General features: G+C 47.5%; 1 protein-coding gene across 7 annotated transcripts in view; it reads right to left on the bottom strand.

The window, feature by feature from the left end:
• The window catches only part of ATP9B (ATPase phospholipid transporting 9B (putative)), a 305,466-nt gene that overhangs the window by 13,215 nt on the left and 273,693 nt on the right, over positions 1-18,558 (bottom strand). For all 7 annotated transcript variants that reach the window (XM_054460401.2, XM_054460402.2, XM_054460403.2 and 4 more), the window contains one exon: positions 8,780-8,888. In XM_054460401.2, the coding sequence (XP_054316376.1) occupies positions 8,780-8,888 (109 nt within the window). The remainder of the gene's footprint in view (positions 1-8,779; positions 8,889-18,558) is intronic.

Raw genomic sequence — 18,558 nt, 5'->3', positions numbered from 1 at the left:
AGATGTCCTCCAAACACGCACGGGCTGTCCCCGTCCACGGAAATGTCTTTCATCCATGCAAGGGCTATCCCCGTCCACAGAGATGTCCTCCATCCACGCATGGGCTGTGCCCGTCCATGGAGATGTCCTTCCATCACTCACGGGCTGTCCCTGTCCACAGAGATGTCCTTCCATCACGCACGGGCTGTCCTTTCCCACGGAGATGTCCTTCATCCACACACGGGCTGTCCCTGTCCATGGAGATGTCCTTCCATCACTCATGGGCTGTCTCCATCCATGGAGATGACCTCCATCCACGCATGGGCTGTCCCCATCCATGGAGATGTCCTTCCATCACGCACGGGCTGTCCCCGTCCACGGAGATGACCTCCATCCACGCATGGGCTGTGCCCGTCCACGGAGATGTCCTTCCATCACTCATGGGCTGTCCCCGTCCACGGAGATGTCCTTCCATCACTCACAGGCTGTCCCCGTCCATGGAGATGTCCTTCATCCACGCACAGGCTGTCCCCGTCCACAGAGATGTCCTTCCATCACTCACGGGCTGTCCCCGTCCACGGAGATGTCCTCCATCCATGCACGGGCTGTCCCCGTCCACGGAGATGTCCTCCATCCACGCACGGGCTGTCCCCGTCTACGGAAATGTCCTTCATCTATGCACGGGCTGTCCCCGTCCACAGAGATGTCCTCTATCCACACATGGGCTGTGCCCGTCCACGGAGATGTCCTTCCGTCACTCACGGGCTGTCCCTGTCCACAGAGATGTCCTTCCATCACACACGGGTTGTCCCCTCCCATGGAGATGTCCTTCATCCACGCACGGGCTGTCCCCGTCCACAGAGATGTCCTTCCATCACTCACGGGCTGTCCCCGTCCACGGAGATGTCCTCCATTCATGCACGGCCTGTCCCCGTCCACGGAGATGTCCTCCATCCACGCACGGGCTGTCCCCGTCTACGGAAATGTCCTTCATCCACGCACGGGCTGTCCCCGTCCACAGAGATGTCCTCTATCCACGCATGGGCTGTGCCCGTCCACGGAGATGTCCTTCCGTCACTCACGGGCTGTCTCTGTCCACAGAGATGTCCTTCCATCACGCACAGGTTGTCCCCTCCCATAGAGATGTCCTTCATCCACGCACGGGCTGTCCCCGTCCACGGAGATGTCCTTCCATCATGCACGGGCTGTCCCCGTCCACGGAGATGACCTCCATCCACACGCGGGCTGTCCCCATCCATGGAGATGTCCTTCCATCACTCACGGGCTGTCCCCGTCCATGGAGATGTCCTTCCATCACTCACAGGCCGTCCCCGTCCATGGAGATGTCCTCCATCCACGCACGGGCTGTCCCCGTCCACGGAGATGTCCTTCCATCACGCATGGGCTGTCCCCATCCATGGAGATGTCCTTCCATCATGCATGGGCTGTCTCCGTCCATGGAGATGTCCTTCATCCACGCACAGGCTGTCCCCGTCCATGGAGATGACCTCCATCCATGCACGGGCTGTCCCCGTCCACGGAGATGTCCTTCCGTCATGCACGGGCTGTCCCTGTCCACGGAGATGTCCTTCCGTCATGCACGGGCTGTCTCTGTCCACGGAGATGTCCTTCCGTCCACTGGCTGAAGGGCACAAGGTTGTTTCCAGCTTCTGGCAATTATGACAGTGCTGCTGTGAACATTCATTTACAGGATTTAGTATGAATCTAAGTTTTCATTTCTCTTGGAGAAATACCTAGGAATAGGACTACTGGGTCATGGGGTAAATATATGTTTACCTTTGTAAGAAATGCCCAAACTGTTTTCCAAAGAGGCTGTATCATTCTTCTTTTACCCTAGCAGTGAAGGGGAGTCTCTGTTGCTCTGGATCCTCCCCAGCCTTTCACGTTGCTCGTGTTTCAGCTGTTCTAGCACTGGTGGGTACACGGCATCTCATTGTGGCTTCAACTTGCAGTTCCCTGATGAAAATGGCACTGAGCATCTTCACAGGCTTCCTTGCCATCTGTGGATCATCTCTGGGGTGGTGTCCGTTAATACCTTCTGTCTACTTTAAAAATTGGGTTGTTCTCTTGTTGAATTTTGGGGGTTTCTTATATACTATAGAAACAACTCCCTTATCAAAAGTGTGACATGCAAATATTTCCTTCTAGGCTGTGGCTTGTTTTTTCATTAACAGTATTATTCACAGAGAAAAACTTTTTTTTTTTTTTTGGAGACAAGGTCTCACTCTGTCACCCAGGCTGGAGTGCAGTGGCTCAATCACAGCTCAGTGTAGCCTCCACCTCCTCAGCTCAAGCAATCCTTCCACCTTAGCCCCCTGAGGAGCTGGGACTACAGGCACACAGCAATCACCATGCTCAGCTCATTTTTTCTATTTTTTGTAGAGACACGGTCTCACTATATTGCCCAGACTGGTATTGAACTTCTGGGCTCAAGTTATCCTCCTGCTTCAGCCTCCCAAAGTGATGGTATTACAGGCATGATAAGCCACCGCACCTGGCCAGAACTTTTAAATTATAGTAAAGTCTAATTTATTATTTTTTCCCTTTAAGGATCATTATTTTGATCTCATGACTAAAAACTCTGCTTAATCCAAGGTCATGCATATTTTGTGTGTATTTTCTTCTGAAAGGTTTATAGCTTTACATATAGGTCAAGGGTCCACTTTGGGTAGATTTTCACATGAAGTGTGAGGTGGAGGTTGTGGGTCTGTTGCTCATGGGCGGCCAATTGTCCCAACAGCTGCAGACACAACTCTTCTCCCTCTGATTTCCTCTCATGTTTGCCAAAGATCATCTGACAGATGTAAGTGTATTTCTGGGCTCTCTTTTCTGTTCCATTGATCTTTTTGTCTATCCTTTTGCCAATAATACATTGTCTAATTGATTACTGTTTTACAGTAAGTCTTGGAATCAGGTAGTGTGTTTTCCAACTCTGTTCTTTTTCTAAATTATTTTGGCAATTTGAGTTCCCTTGCCTTTCTATATAAATTCTAGAGTGAGCTTGTCAATATGAAACAACACTGAGGCTCTCAATCCATGAACATCTAATTGAGGCTCAATCCAGGAACATCTGTTTACACCTCTCAATCCAGGAACATCTGTTTACGCCTCCCAACCCAGGAACATCTGTTTACGCCTCCCAACCCAGGAACATCTGTTTACGCCTCCCAATCCAGGAACATCTGTTTACGCCTCTCAATCCAGGAACATCTGTTTACACCTCTCAATCCAGGAACATCTGTTTATGCCTCTCAATCCAGGAACATCTGTTTACGCCTCTCAATCCAGGAACATCTGATTGAGGCTCAATTCATGAACATCTGTTTACACCTCTCAATCCGGGAACATCTGTTTATGCCTCCGAATCCAGGAACATCTGTTTACACCTCTCAATCCAGGAACATCTGTTTACGCCTCTCAACCCATGAACATCTGTTTATGTCTTTCAATCCAGGAACATCTGTTTATGCCTCTCAATCCAGGAACATCTGTTTACGTCTCTCAATTCAGGAACATCTGTTTATGCCTCCCATTCCAGGAACATCTGTTTATGTGTCTCAATCCAGGAACATCTGTTTACACCTCTCAATCCATGAACTTCTGTTTATGTCTCTCAATCCAGGAACATGTGATTGAGGCTCAATCCATGAACATCTGTTTACGTCTCTCAATCCAGGACCATCTGTTTATGCCTCTCTCAATCCAGGAACATGTGATTGAGGCTCAATCTATGAACATCTGTTTACGTCTCTCAATCCAGGACCATCTGTTTATGCCTCTCAATCCAGGAACATGTGATTGAGGCTCAATCTATGAACATCTGTTTACGTCTCTCAATCCAGGACCATCTGTTTATGCCTCTCAATCCAGGAACATGTGATTGAGGCTCAATCTATGAACATCTGTTTACGTCTCTCAATCCAGGACCATCTGTTTATGCCTCTCAATCCAGGAACATGTGATTGAGGCTCAATCCATGAACATCTGTTTACGTTTCTCAATCCAGGAACATCTGTTTATGCCTCTCAATCCAGGAACATCTGTTTACGCCTCTCAATCCGGGAACATCTGTTTATGCCTCTCAATCCATGAACATCTGTTTACATCTCTCAATCCAGGAACATCTGATTGAGGCTCAATCCATGAACATCTGTTTATGCCTCTCAATCCAGGAACATCTGTTTACACCTCTCAATCCATGAACATCTGTTTACGCCTCTCAATCCAGGAACATCTGTTTACATCTCTCAATCCAAGAACATCTGATTAAGGCTCAATCCATGAACATCTGTTTACGCCTCCCATTCCAGGAACATCTGTTTACGTGTCTCAATCCAGGAACATCTGTTTACGTCTCTCAATCCAGGAACATCTGTTTATGTCTCTCAATCCAGGAACATCTGTTTATGCCTCTCAATCCAGGAACATCTGACTGAGGCTCAATCCATGAACATCTGTTTATGTTTCTCAATCCATGAACATCTGTTTACGTCTCTCAATCCAGGAACATCTGTTTATGCCTCTCAATCCAGGAACATCTGTTTACGCCTCCCATTCCAGGAACATCTGTTTACACCTCTCAATCCATGAACATCTGTTTACGTCTCTCAATCCAGGAACATGTGATTGAGGCTCAATCCATGAACATCTTTTTACATCTCTCAATCCAGGAACATGTGATTGAAGCTCAATCCATGAACATCTGTTTACGTCTCTCAATCCAGGAACATGTGATTGAGTCTCAATCCATGAATATCTGTTTACATCTCTCAATCCATGAACATCTGTTTACGCTTTTTACAGTTTCTTTCCTCAGTGTTGTTGGTTTCCAGCACACAGATCTTTAGTGTATTTTGTTAGAGGTACACTTCAGTGTCCCACTTTCTTGTATTATTATAAATGCTTAAATGTATTATTATAAATGTTTACAAATTTTTTCAAACCCCAATTATTCACTGCTAGTGTACAGAATCAGAAATGATTTTGAAAAATTATTCCTTGTATACTGAAACTTTATGAAGTTTACTAGTATAGGAGGTTGTATGTGTGTGGATTCCTTGGGATTTTCTACATAGAAAATTATAGCATCTACAAACAGAGATATTTTTATTTCCTCCTTCCTAATCTCAATGTTTTAAATTTCCTTTTATTGTCTTATTCACTATTATTTTCAAAATAATATAAGTATACAAATATACATTTCAAAAGATAAAACCATTTGAGAGTATTCTACAGAAAATAAAAAATAGTGAAGGGGTCCGAATGGTTCAATACCTAATGGCTTCAAAGATTTTATGAAGAACTGTATATTACCTACTTGATATCTTTACAATTAGCACAACTACAAATCAAATGTCTCTGGAGTTAGCTGGTAATGTAAGATTATGAATTGGTAACAAAATTCACAGCCACAGTCTGAGATATTTTGGGACCACGTGGGCTGGCTCAGTTAACCAGGGTCACCTTACTAGTCCTGATGCCTGGATCTTGGAGTAACTAGCTTCTCTAAGTGGTTACACACCATTCAGAATGAATGAAGACATGTGCAGAGTTAGGAGAGAGACCAGTAGGTCAGTTTCCTGTCTTATTGGCATCCAGAAAATTAAGTGCCTGAACTCATCATGAGTAAAGCTTAATAATTCAAAGCAGAATTTGAGCTTCAAAAGAACAACAAAATATTGTTGCAAATATACCATTTTCTGTAAAGAATAAAAGCTACATAGTTTTAGGAAAGCGACGGAAATCCTGACTCTTGGTTTAACTGATTCATTCACTGCCTCATTTGTTTATCAAATACTGACTTGACAGATACTGTGTCCACACGTGGCTCAGGCCATTGAGACACAGCAGGGCACAAATGTTTATACTTGAGGTTGGCTAACTCATTAGGACAATAAGTGACATTTACAATGCGTGCCTTATTTGTACTTTTAGATTATAAAGACTGGTTATCAAATACACATAAAAAAGAGGAGATTTTCTTTCCAGTTGAATCTTTTTGTGTGTGCAGGGAATGCACGCCTTGCCTCCCTGGCTTGCCTCTGAAGGTATTTTATAAATTTACAGTGACCTGAGATATGTGACTCAGAACTGACTGGACCGGCACTCGCTGGTCAGCCACTCACATTTCAGTCCGTGGCCCTTTATGCTGTTGTTACTCACACTGCAGGCTGTGGCCCTTTATGCTGTTGTTACTCACACTGCAGGCTGCGGCCCTTTATGCTCTTGTTACTCACACTGCAGCCTGCGGCCCTTTATGCTGTTGCTCTATGCCACTGATTCACTGCTTTCTCATCCTGACTAGAACACAGAGTTGTTGAGAGCAGGGCTATGTTGTCCTACATCGCAGGAGCTTGAGCCGACGGACAGGGGACTTGGTGTCCACTGACACTGACCGGCGTGGATAGACTGCGTCGGCACATCCAGTCTCCAGCTGCCCCGATCATCAGACAACAACACAGAGTGCTGCAGTATGTGCTACCTTGGCGAACTGTTCAGAAGGAACAGAAAGCTCCAAAATAGTTCTTTAGCTTCAATAAGAAAAAATAACTAAATTAAACTTTAGTGGCTCAGTACTTTAGTGCTATTTTCTTTTCAAAGAATTTGAAGAGTAGTAGATTAAAAAAAAGTTACAATGCAGATAAGATGTTGAAGAAAAGAAGCTTAGAGAAAATGAGTGACTGAATTCTTGACCAAAAAAAAAAAAAAAAATGTAGGGATGGTGACCTGACTCTAGGATACTAAAACATTCTAAATTGTTGATCACCTTAACAAAAATGGAAATTTAATACCCCTAATGAGATCCAACACAATCAGAAGTGAACAGGGTTCAACGGCACCAGTGAGTAACACAGAACTTAGTGATTCCATGGCCGCAGTTACGGATAATTAGCTGCTCCGTCAGACACCTGTGGCCCTATGACCCTCGTTACTAGAGCGATTTAGATATCCACAAAGAAAGAGACCGGTGGGTACAATCTAAATCCTTGAAAACAGTAAAAACGTGTTACTGTCCCACTCCAATAGCCGGTCAAGATGGCTGTGGCATGACAGTCCTATGACAAGTTTCTCCCAGCCCAGCGATCCGGGAGCACCGGCTGGGGCTACAAGACCCCTGGTGACCTTTGCCCTGCTTGGGTGCTGGTTTCCTAGGGTTGAGGGTAGCACATCGAGGTTTACGTTCGTACATGAAAAGCTTGTTCCCATATGTTTGTAAGGCAGCATTTAGGTAAACATTTTTAGAGTCTCTGGGAATGAGGAAATGCATATGCTACTAAAATGATCATTATTCACACTAGCTTCCCGAAGTTTTTGGATCTTTGCTCCTTACTCTGCTGTACTTTATCACAATGGTTTCATCAGTTTAAGATACTTAACCGGTCTTTCTTCTAGTTGTAGTAGATGTGACCTGGGATGATGTTTCCCAGTACTCACGATGATACCACCATCATGATAATAATGCTTGATATTTATATTTCATGTGATACTGGTAACTAGCTTTATTTGTCTTGATTATAACAGTAATGAGAATTCTTTATTTTTTTCAAGAAACTTTAAAGTCTTTATTTCATTAGACCATTTCAATAACATCAAGAAATCAAAAAGTTAACATGACTTACCCAGCACCTCTCTGGCTAATGAGTGGTTATAGCTGGACTAGAGTCTAGTTCGTCAGTGGTTAGCTGGATAAGAGTCTAGTTTGTTAGTGGTTAGCTGTATTAGATAGAGTATCGTTTGTTAGTTACTAGTTAGATAGACAGGAGTCTAGTTTCTCAGTTTGCGGTTAGCTAGGTAAGAATCTAGTTGGTTAATGAGTGGTTAGCTGGACTAGAATCTGTTTGTTAGGTAGTCATTAGCTTTCTTTTTAATGCCTAATCTAATTCTTTCTTTACCATACAGCTACTGCTTTAAAAATCTGAGTTGATAATTTCAGACACCTGTCATTTATCGATTGTAAATCTAAATTTAATTGCGGTTAGTGGATTTTGTTCTCAATGTTGGTTCAAAACAGCTAGCTTTGTGGAAAATACCAGAGTTACCATGATTTGTGTCTGCAGAGCTGAGCCTCTCTTCTACCCCGTATCCTTACACGTTCTATGCTATAAAATATGCTGTCGTAAAGAATATGATAAATTCAAAGCCTCCTTTAATCCTAACAGAGCACAGTTTTAAGCCAAATAAATCCATCTTTCTCAGAGTTTCAGGTGACTGAAGTTTTCTGGGGTGGATTTTTTTCTTGGTGACATCACTGCAAAAATAGTCTATGGACCCTAGGGACAGACACATGTTATCACTTTTCAGGGATAATTCTGAAATCCACAACTACTGACAAACTTGGAAATACACAGAAAACGTGCAGCCCATGGGTTCCCCAGCTTTGGAATGCTACTTCTGCAGCAGGTGCAGCGACGCTGTCCGGGGGAGCCTTTCTACAGAAATTACACAGCGAGCTCTTCTCTGACATTTGGTGAGCTCACTTCACAAAAGTTCCACAAATGGTTAGAATATCTTTTACAATTCTAATTGTATGTATGCTATTAGAGCTTTATTGCAAATATTTGAGAAATTTTTTTCCCTGAGATGTTTTTCCCCTTTTGAAGTTTAACTCAAAGAGAAAATGCCAACAATAATTAGGAGACATAAAAAACATCTTGAAGGACAGAGAATCGTTTTTCACAAAATGCTTGGAAATGCCTCCTGACTGGCCTGTTTCTCACTCGTGTAAAATGCCAGATGTGGGTGCTAGTCGTGAGGCAGACAGCCTGCCTGAGGCCCGTACCTTGGTGAGGTCCTTGTACAGCTCCGGGTAGAGCATCGCCATCTCCGGCTTCACATCCTGGTCCAGCACTAAGGAGAACACTGGGAACATGGTGTATATGGTGGCATACCTGCAAGACCAAGAGCGGAGTGCAATGGGCCTGAGAAACTTCTACCACACAGCTAGAAACAGACCTCTGGATTAGAGGTCACAGCTTCAAAAACACCAAAAAATACTCCACAAAAACCAACAAAGTAAGTTGGCAACCAAGTAAGATGATTGCGGAGACTGACTATTTATCTCAGAGCACAGTAGCATGTTCTGTAAGTCACAAATGCTTATGGGTAGAAGAATGATTTTTAAAAATGTTTACCTTTCTATGTTGAGATCATTGTAGACTCACATGCAGTTGTCAGGAATAGCACCGAGACCTTCTGTGATGTTTACCCAGTTCTCCCAATGGTAACATGTTAGATAACTGCAGTGTGAACCTCACCACCAGGACCCACACGGACACCCCCAGACCCAGAGCACCCCTCACACAGGGTCCCTCACACGGACACCCCCAGACCCAGAGCACCCCTCACACACGGTCCCTCACACGGACACCCCCAGACCCAGAGCACCCCTCACACAGGGTCCCTCACATGGACACCCCCAGACCCAGAGCACCCCTCACCACCAGGACCCACACGGACACCCCCAGACCCAGGGCACCCCTCACCACCAGGACCCACATGGACACCCCCAGACCCAGGGCACCCCTCACCACCAGGACCCACACGGACACCCCCAGACCCAGGGCACCCCTCACCACCAGGACCCACACGGACACCCCCAGACCCAGGGCACCCCTCACCACCAGGACCCACACGGACACCCCCAGACCCAGAGCACCCCTCACCACCAGGACCCACACGGACACCCCCAGACCCAGAGCACCCCTCACCACCAGGGTCCACACGGACACCCTCAGACCCAGGGCACCCCTCACCACCAGGGTCCACACGGACACCCCCAGACCCAGAGCACCCCTCACCACCAGGGGGACACCCCCAGACCCAGAGCACCCCTCACACACGGTCCCTCACATGGACACCCCCAGACCCAGGGCACCCCTCACACAGGGTCCCTCCTGCGGCTGCTCTGTAGCTGCAACCACTTCCCTCTGCTGCCTCCTCCCTAATCCCTGGCCACCATGAAGCCATTCCCCATCTCTAATCTGGTCATTTCAAGAATGCTATGCAAATGGAATGCTATGCAAATGGCATGCTATGCAAATGGCATGCTATGCAAATGGGATGCTATGCAAATGGCATGCTATGCAAATGGAGCTGTACAGCAGGTTAACTTCGGGGACTGGCATCTTTTACACAGCGCAATTCTCTGGAGATTCACCTAGGTTGCTGCTGTATCAGTAGCTTCTTTCTTTCTATTGCTGACTACTATTTTGTGGCAGGCAAATGAACCACAGTGTGCTCAACCACTGAAGTTACATCTGGGTTAGTCCTAGTTTTTGATCACAAATAAAACTGCTGTAAATATTCACTGCACAGGTTTTTTGGCGAAGTTTCCATTTATTTTGGACAGGAGTGCCGAGTGAGATGGTATAAACGCCCAGGAGCATGAGTGCTAGGTCACATGGTGGTGGTATAGTCTTTCAAAGAAATTGCTAAAACATCTTCCAGATGGTAGGATTTACACTCCTACAGCAATATAAGAGCTATCCAGTTTCTGTGACTCTTCCCCACAATTCTGGCAGGTGTGAGGCGGAGCGTCCTGTGGTCTAACCTGGGCTCTGTACAGGGCTGAAGATGCAGGCATCATTTCACCAGCTTGCTTGCAGTCTGTGCGTCCCCTCACACAGAGGGTGGCCGTCTCTGCGCCTTCTGTCCTTTTCCTAACTGGACTGCTCCTTCATGGCTGAGCTTGGAGATTCTTTAAGCACTGCTGGACACGAGTCTTGCCAACACCCCCTTTCCTTTCCGGAAGCGGCCCTCACTGGCTGCAGCGTCCCGTGCCCATGAGGCCTTTCTCTGGCACTTGAGTCCCTCTGCCTGCACGGTTTCCAGTCATCCCCAAAGTACCCCGTCTCCTCATTGGCTGCTTTCAATGGGTTTGTCTCTGGTTTTCATCAGTTTGATTATGATTATCTTGGTGTGAATTTCTTTGACTATCCTGTTCAGGGTTTGCTTACCTTCTTGAATCTGTACATTTATGTCTTTTGCCAAATCTGGGAGGTTTTCAGCCTTTATTCCTTCACGTACTTTCCTAGCCCTGCCCTGTCTCTTCTCCCCTGGAACTCCCACGGCACAAACGGTACAGCGGCCGGGGCTCCCACGGCACAAACGGTACAGACGCCAGGGCTCCCACGGCACAAACGGTACAGTTACCATCTTGCTGTCCCTAAGGCTCTGATCCATTTTTTTTCGGTCAATTTTCTCTCTTGTTCAGATTGAGGACTTTCTGTTTTTCTGTCTTCCAGTTCACTGCGTCCTTCCTCTGTCCCTTCTATTTTGCTGCTGAGCCCAGTCACGGCATTTTTTTGTCTGGGTTATTTCTCATCTCTAAGATTTCCATTTGGTTCTGCTCTGTATCTTGTCTGCTGGGCTGTTCTATTTTGCCATTTGCTCCCAGTATGTTGGTAATGACTGTTTCCCAGTCTTTGTCAGAGAATTCTAGCATCTCTGCCATCTCAGGGCTGGCTTCTATTGACTGTCTTTTTTCCATTCACCTTGAAATCTTCTTGGTTCTTGGTATGGCAAGGGACTCCGATGGAAACCCTGACATTCCGGGTAAAGACTGAATTTTCTGAAGGGTGCTGACCCTGCTCTGGTGGGGAGAGGAGGGCGCTGTTCTTGCTGCTGTGCAGGGGCAGGGGTTCAGGCTCCCCATGCGGCCTCCACCGACACTGAGGGGCTCATTACCCCTTCACTGGGGATGCAGTCCTGCCTCCTCCCATTCCATCACCCTGGAGATGCCGGGTGCGTCGCTGCATCTCGTGAAGTGGCACTTTCAGCTCTCCACTTGCCTTTTTGGGGAGGGGGAGGCGGGCACAGCCCTTCCCTGGCATCTGGCTGCAGTACAGTGACGATCATCTGAAAATCATCTGTCTTCCTGGCGCCCCTTTCGTGGACCTGCGGTTGGAGAGGCTGGGACCTCGCTGGGACTTTCAAATTTTAAATTTCTGCACCCATGGGCGTTTCCAGGCTGCCGGCTCCTTCAGCTCCAGCTGTTGGAAAACCCGGGGAGCTCCTGCCGCCTCGCCCCTTGCCCCCTCTGTTCACCTCGCTCCCCACTCAGAGCCTTCTGTGTGTGATGCTCAGTTTCCAGCTGAACTTAGCAGAAGGAGCAGGGAGGAACCCATCTACCTCACTTCCCACCGTCCTGGAAGTGGAGCTGGGCTGGAAGTGGGGCTGGGTTTTTTTTTTTTTTTTTTTTTTTTTGAGACAGGGTCTCACTCTGTGGCCCAAGCTGGAGTACAATGGTGCATCACGACTCACTGCAGCCTTGACCTCCTGGGCTCAGCTGATCCTCTCACCTCAGCCTCCTGAGTAGCTGGGACCGCAGGTGTGTACCACCATGCCCGGCTAATGTTCTCTTGTAGAGATGGGGTCTCACCATGTTTCCCAGGCTGGTCTCACACTCATAGCCTCAAGAAATCTTCCCAACTCGGCCTCCCAAAGTGCTGGGATTACAGGCATGAGCCACTGCACTTGGCTGGGGTTTTTTTTTTGTTGTTGTTAAATGACATTGTCACCTATGAGAACGCATTCTCATAGTTATCTCAAGTTGGGAAAGTTACCCCGTGGCAGAGAACCAGAAACACCCATGACACCATGTTATATTTTAGCCTTGAAACATGTGGATACCTAAAGGCTATATTCTGTTTTAATATGACTGAGATTCCATGGTCATTAAATGCAGACCGTTCTATTTTTAAAACTATTGTGGGTTCTGTATGAAACATTTTCTTCTAAGGTACTTTTAGTCTATTTCACATCATTGTGTTTTCTTGATGGGTTACTGCTGGGCACTAAATATCTACATGCTTAGAGAACTCTATCCAGAAATTCAATCTTTAATTTCTTTATTACGTTAAACTTGTACAACACTGTTTGTGTGTACTTCCCTCAAAATCTTTAATTACTTTTGTTAACTTTCTTTGAACAACTCCCACTCTGCTTAGAATTTAGGAACAGGGGCCGGGCACGGTGGCTCACGCCTGTAATCCCAGCACTTTGGGAAGCCGAGGCGGGCGGATCACGAGGTCAGGAGATTGAGACTATCTTGGCTCACATGGTGAAACCCCGTTTCTACTAAAAATACAAAAAAATTAGCCAGACGTGGTGGCGGGCACCTGTAGTCCCAGCTACTTGGGAGGCTGAGGCAGGAGAATGGCGTGAACCCGGGAGGCAGAGCTTGCAGTGAGCCGAGATCGCGCCACTGCACTCCAGCCCGGGCGGCAGAGCGAGACTCCGTCTCAAAAAAAAAAAAAAAAAAAAAAGAATTTAGGAACAGGTCCAAATAATTCAAGAGCCCAACCAGGAGGAAAGATGGCGGGCCATCCCCTCGCGATGCCGCTGAGGGATGAGCATCCTGTTCTGTGCGCACACAGGTGTGCGGATACTCAGCCGTGTGGTTTCTGACTCACTCACACCACCAGGAAGGATCACAGGCAGTCACAATTTCTGTATAGCGCATTTATAAGAACTCTTGCTTTATTTATGCCAAAAATTTCCCTATCTCTTCAACCTTTAACAACAAAAACCCACTGCTGCCTCCTTTTCATAAACCTACTTTCTTGAGGTATAACCTTCAGCATGTGATGAATTTTGACAAGTGTCATGGAACTGCTGTGTGACCATGACACAGAGCATCTCCATCACCCGCAAGAAGGAGGCCTGTGATGCGCCAGGTGGGAGACCCCTGCCTCCCTCGCTGTCGTGAGTCCCACATAAATGGCTGTTCCCCGCAGGCTCTCTAACACCTGGCTATTCTCTCTGGGTGTTCTCTGCTCTCTGCGAGTGGGTATCTCCGGGCCAGCGGTGTCAGGGCTCGCCCACCTTGCCGAGCGTGTCCTCTGCTTTCTCTGTGCTGCAGGCCAGTGTCTCACACTATGGACACAGTGCAGCTCTTCCACCCCCTGGTGGATGGCCGTTGGTGTTTTCCCAGTCTGTGGAGATCACAGCTGAAGGGGTGAGAGTCCCGGTACCGGTCTGCGTGGAAGCATGAGTGTTTTCCTTTTTCCTGGGTGAACACTGAGGAGGGAGGTTGCTGGGGCATGGGGCAGCAAATGTTTAATTTCATAAAAACTGCCAGCCTGCTTTCTGGAGTGGCTGGACCATCTGCACTCTCACCAGCAGTGCCACGCTGCTGCCCGCCTGCCAACACGCCACTCGGCCTTTCGGCCTGGCCTCCGTGGTGGTAAAGCCTGAACTCTCTCTGTGGCTTAAATTTATCCTTCCTGGTAACTAATGATGTTAAATACATTTTCTTGTGCTTACTGGCCATTCTTATGTCTTCTTTTGTGATGAATGTTCAAATCTTTCATCTTAAAAAAAAAAACCGAGTTGTTTGTCTGATCGTTGAGTTGAAGATATGTACTGAAAGTATTTTCTTCTTGTCTGCCTTTTTACTTGATTAGTACTGTGTTTAGAAGAGCAAAAACTTAATTTTTATGAAGTCCTTCATGTCAGTTTATTCTCCATGCATCACGATGTTCATGCTTAGGAAGTCTGTGCCGATCTGGGCACAGGCTGGGGGGCCCTAGAACCCACCAGAGCCTGGCCCTCCTCTGAGATTTGCACACACTGAAGTTTACTCTGACAAACTTCACAGCAGGTACGAGGACTCTTGAAACACAGAGGTTTCCAGGCCCTCTGGCTGTTGAAACAGAGGTTTCGAGGCCATCTGGCTGTTGAAACACAGAGGTTTCGAGGCCCTCTGTCTGTTCGTTCTAGACGTGGGAGAGTTGTTTCTCTTCTCTGAGGCATCCCTGTCCCCAGCTTCTTATCCAATGTCTGAAAACATTTGTTTCACGTGTTTTCTTGTGTTTTCCATTTGATTAGGCTTGGAAGATAAATCTGTTTATCATGGCTGGAAGCAGAAGTTCTCAAGACCCTCTCTGATAAACCCAGAGCCTCCCGTTCCTGCAGGTCTGGACACGGCTCCTCGAGGGACTTGCCTGTGCTCCTCCTGCCCAGAGCTCTCTCTCGGAATGTCATGCACCTTCTTGGTGCTCAATTAAGGTTCAATCTAACTTTAACGAGAGCACTCACAGGCTATCCATCTGAGTCACTAGCAAGGGTATAAAGAAGACTCACACCCAGGAATGGCTGCTATGACGTGGCGCTGTGTGTGAGGTCCTCGCGGGCAGCTGCCAGAATCTCTGGGGAGACACCTCCGGCCAGTTCAGACTAGCGTTTCCCAAAGCATTTTCGTGGAACATGAGTTGTGGGCTCATGAAATCAGAAGTCTCTCTCAGAGCCTCCAACTTGCCAAAGTGCACAACGCTGCACCCTACAGAGGTTCCCCATGAGGACTTGGCCTAGGAGCTCTCTTTCTGGGGGGAGCGCATGGCATTCCCCAGGCCTGCTTGGGGGGCAAGGACAGGGTGGGCTTGGGGGGTCACAGGAGCCTCCCCAGGCTGTCCTGTCTCTCCCAGCCCCTCCTGCTGCCCCATCCCCCATCCCCCTAGGCTTCCCCATCACCACCTTCGCGGCCCCCATGGTCCCTGGTCCCTCCCTGGGTTTCCCTGCTGTGCACTGAGTATGCCTAGTCCTTCCTGCTCCTAGGGCCTCTTGCTTCAGGAAAGTCACCTGGGCCAACAGTTCCCTCCAGAGCTGATGAAATGAATGCAGATGAAAACCATATCTGTGGAATTAAATTCTATCAACTGTCCTCTAGGTTCTAGAGCCAGTTTCTCTATCATAGACATGATTTTGTTTTAGTTAGATGTTACTTTGTAAAAACATCATGTTGGTTTTTGCCCACTTCTTGGTATTTATTTTCTAGGTGAAGGCAAACTCATTATTTATTTTCAAAGAAACTTAACTAAAGGCATCGCCCCTCCAAAGCTCCCATCTAACTCAATTCAGAGTATGAGTGCTTAAGAAAGTCACAGACGTTTCTTTTGTGACGGACACTCAGAGTTACTTTACATGAAGCCCATTATAAAGAAGAGCTGTAGGAACAGGAGCTGGGGACACTGCAGAGCACTCGGGCTGTGAGGCAGGCACAGGCCTCACTAACCCAAGCAGTAGTTCTTTAAAGAATAATCTCCATGGTCCCCCACATTTTCCTTTTAATGTTTCCAATCTATGATTTTTAAAATATGAAAGGTGAGAAGGGTTATGCTTTTCTATGACTTCCAAGGAAGAAACACACTGTTCAAACTCAAGATGCAATCAGTATTACTGTGCAAATTCTGTACTATTTAAAAATAACTAGGCCGGACGAATGGGCTCATGCCTGTAATCCCAACACTTTGGGAGGCTGAGGCAGGTGGATCATTTGAGGTCACGAGTTCGAGACCACCCTGGCCAACATGGCAAAACCCCGTCTCTACTAAAAATATACAAAAATTAGCCGGGCGTGGTAGCACATGCCTGTAATCCCAGCTACTTGGGAGGCTGAGGCAGGAGAATCACTTGAACCTAGGAGGCAGAGGTTGCAGCGAGCTGAGATCACACCACTGCACTCCAGCCTGGGCGGCGGAGCAAGACTCTGTCTCAAAAAAAAAAAAAAGTAACTAATGTAATAATTACTGTAAAGACGTAGGCAATGGGAAAACTTATTTAAAAAGAGTTAGCACTTACTGTACCTTTAGGATTTTTCACCTTTGTTTGAAGTACTATAGGAAACACTACTGGAATTCACGGAAAGCTGAGAATATTAGCACAAATCCTACCAGCATTTCCATCAACTGTAAGGGCTATTAGTTGGGAGGTTGCTGGGACATTCTTCGGTCACGTAGAGACATGAAACAAGGCTCAAGCTGACACCATGGATGCACAGTGCTGTCCTGTGCTACCTCATACTGGGGCTGAGGGAGCCTCAGTAGCCAGGAGAGCCCAGGGCCGATGACGGCGCTTTCCTTGTGGGCCACAAAAAGAGAGTCTGCAATGCTTACGATCATGGGGGGGTTATTCCCTGAGTGATTATAGCAGGCAGGGGCCTAAAACATAGGCACTTGTGCCAAGATGAAGGGCTAGGGGTAAGAGAAGCCTGAAGACACCTGCAAAGGTTTCCCTAGGCTCTCACCTACTTTATTCAAAGTGATTTTTAAGACCACAGGACAGGCTGCTGATATCTTGGGAGGAACGGTGCTAACATGTGCAGGCGAAGGACGTGGAGTCCGAGGCAGGTGCCCCAGGAGTCTTGGTAGCTGTAAGCCCCACAGCTCAGCTGTCCTGAGGCTTGGGGTGGGGGGCCTAGAATCCGCCAGAGTCTGGCCCTCCTCTGAAATTTGCACGCACTGAAGTTCACGCTGACAAACTCACAGCAGGTACAAGGACCCGATATACCTTGTGACTTGCACGCAGGAGAATAGGACGCTAACTGGTAATACAACTGTGCAGCCTGGGGGTGTGCAGGTGCACCGTGGTGGGGGCGGGGCCTCCCAGGGAAGCAAGGACAATGGGGACATCTGGCAGTGGTCTAGGCCAAGGGGACATCATGTGTGGAGGCCAGAGGACAGAGAGGACCTGAAGACTGGAGACGGAAGGAAGGCAGAGACCCAAGTGCTGGCTCTGTGCATGCTCCTTGGACGGCTCAGGATGACAGAGTCAGAATCTCAGTGATTCTGACTCAGGAAAAAGGTGACTTAAGAGGACCTCACATGTTTAACAAAAACCTAACACATGCACAGACTGATATTTCCCTGTATTTTGCTAAAATTGTGAGGAATTCCTGGGATTCAGGGAGCTGTCGAGTGAAACGGTGTTTAGACTGCAGACTAGAAACAGCTCTGCAGGGAGAAAGGACTCTGTCTGTTTCTCTGTGGACCTGGGGTAAGCTCAGTGGCTGCATGACGGTGAGGAGCAGCACCTGGCGTCAGCCCCTGACGACTCAGGTCTGAGGTGGGCCTCCCATGGGCAAGTTTCTGAGCTCTCTGGGTCTCTCACTTTTCTCACACATGAAGTGGGGACAAGGTGAGGATGAAAGCATGTTCAACGCCGAGAGCATCGAGGCCAGTGGCTGCTACTATTAAAGTATTTTCTGAGACTCTTTGTGGAGTGGAACCTGGTTAAGGTGGGCATGAGCTTTGCAGAGGTCAGGGAGGTCAGTGGCAGGTGAGCGGCTGCTTTTAGTTTGCTGCCAACACCAACAGTCACACTGATTTCATTTCTAGGCATAACCACAAAGGAGGAGGAAAAAAGAAATTCCCACCTATTCACTCTTCACAGGAAGCTCCTGTTTTGCAGATACAGCAGCAAAATCAGCTCAGCTTTCAATGCACATCGTATGCCTGCTGCGCTTTTGGTGTCCTTTTCTAAGACACTGGTGCTGTTATCTTTGTTTTTTGAGATGGAGTCTGACTTTGCTGCCCAAGCTGGAGTGCAATGGCACGATCTTAGCTCACTGCAACCTCCCCCTCCCAGGTTCAAGCGATTCTTGTGCCTCAGCCTCCTGAGTAGCTGGGATTACAGGCACACACCACCATGCCTGGCTAATTTTTTTGTATTTTTAGTAGAGACAGGGTTTCGCCATGTTAGCCAGGCTGGTCTCGAACTCCTGACCTCAGGTGATCCACCCACGCCCACTTCAGCCTCCCAAAGCGCTGGGATTACAGGCAT

The sequence above is a fragment of the Pongo pygmaeus genome, chromosome 17 (assembly GCF_028885625.2).
Source record: "Pongo pygmaeus isolate AG05252 chromosome 17, NHGRI_mPonPyg2-v2.0_pri, whole genome shotgun sequence".
Taxonomy (NCBI): Eukaryota; Metazoa; Chordata; class Mammalia; order Primates; family Hominidae; genus Pongo; species Pongo pygmaeus.
Note: the sequence above shows the minus strand (reverse complement) of the source record. Positions and strands in the feature narration are given on the sequence as shown.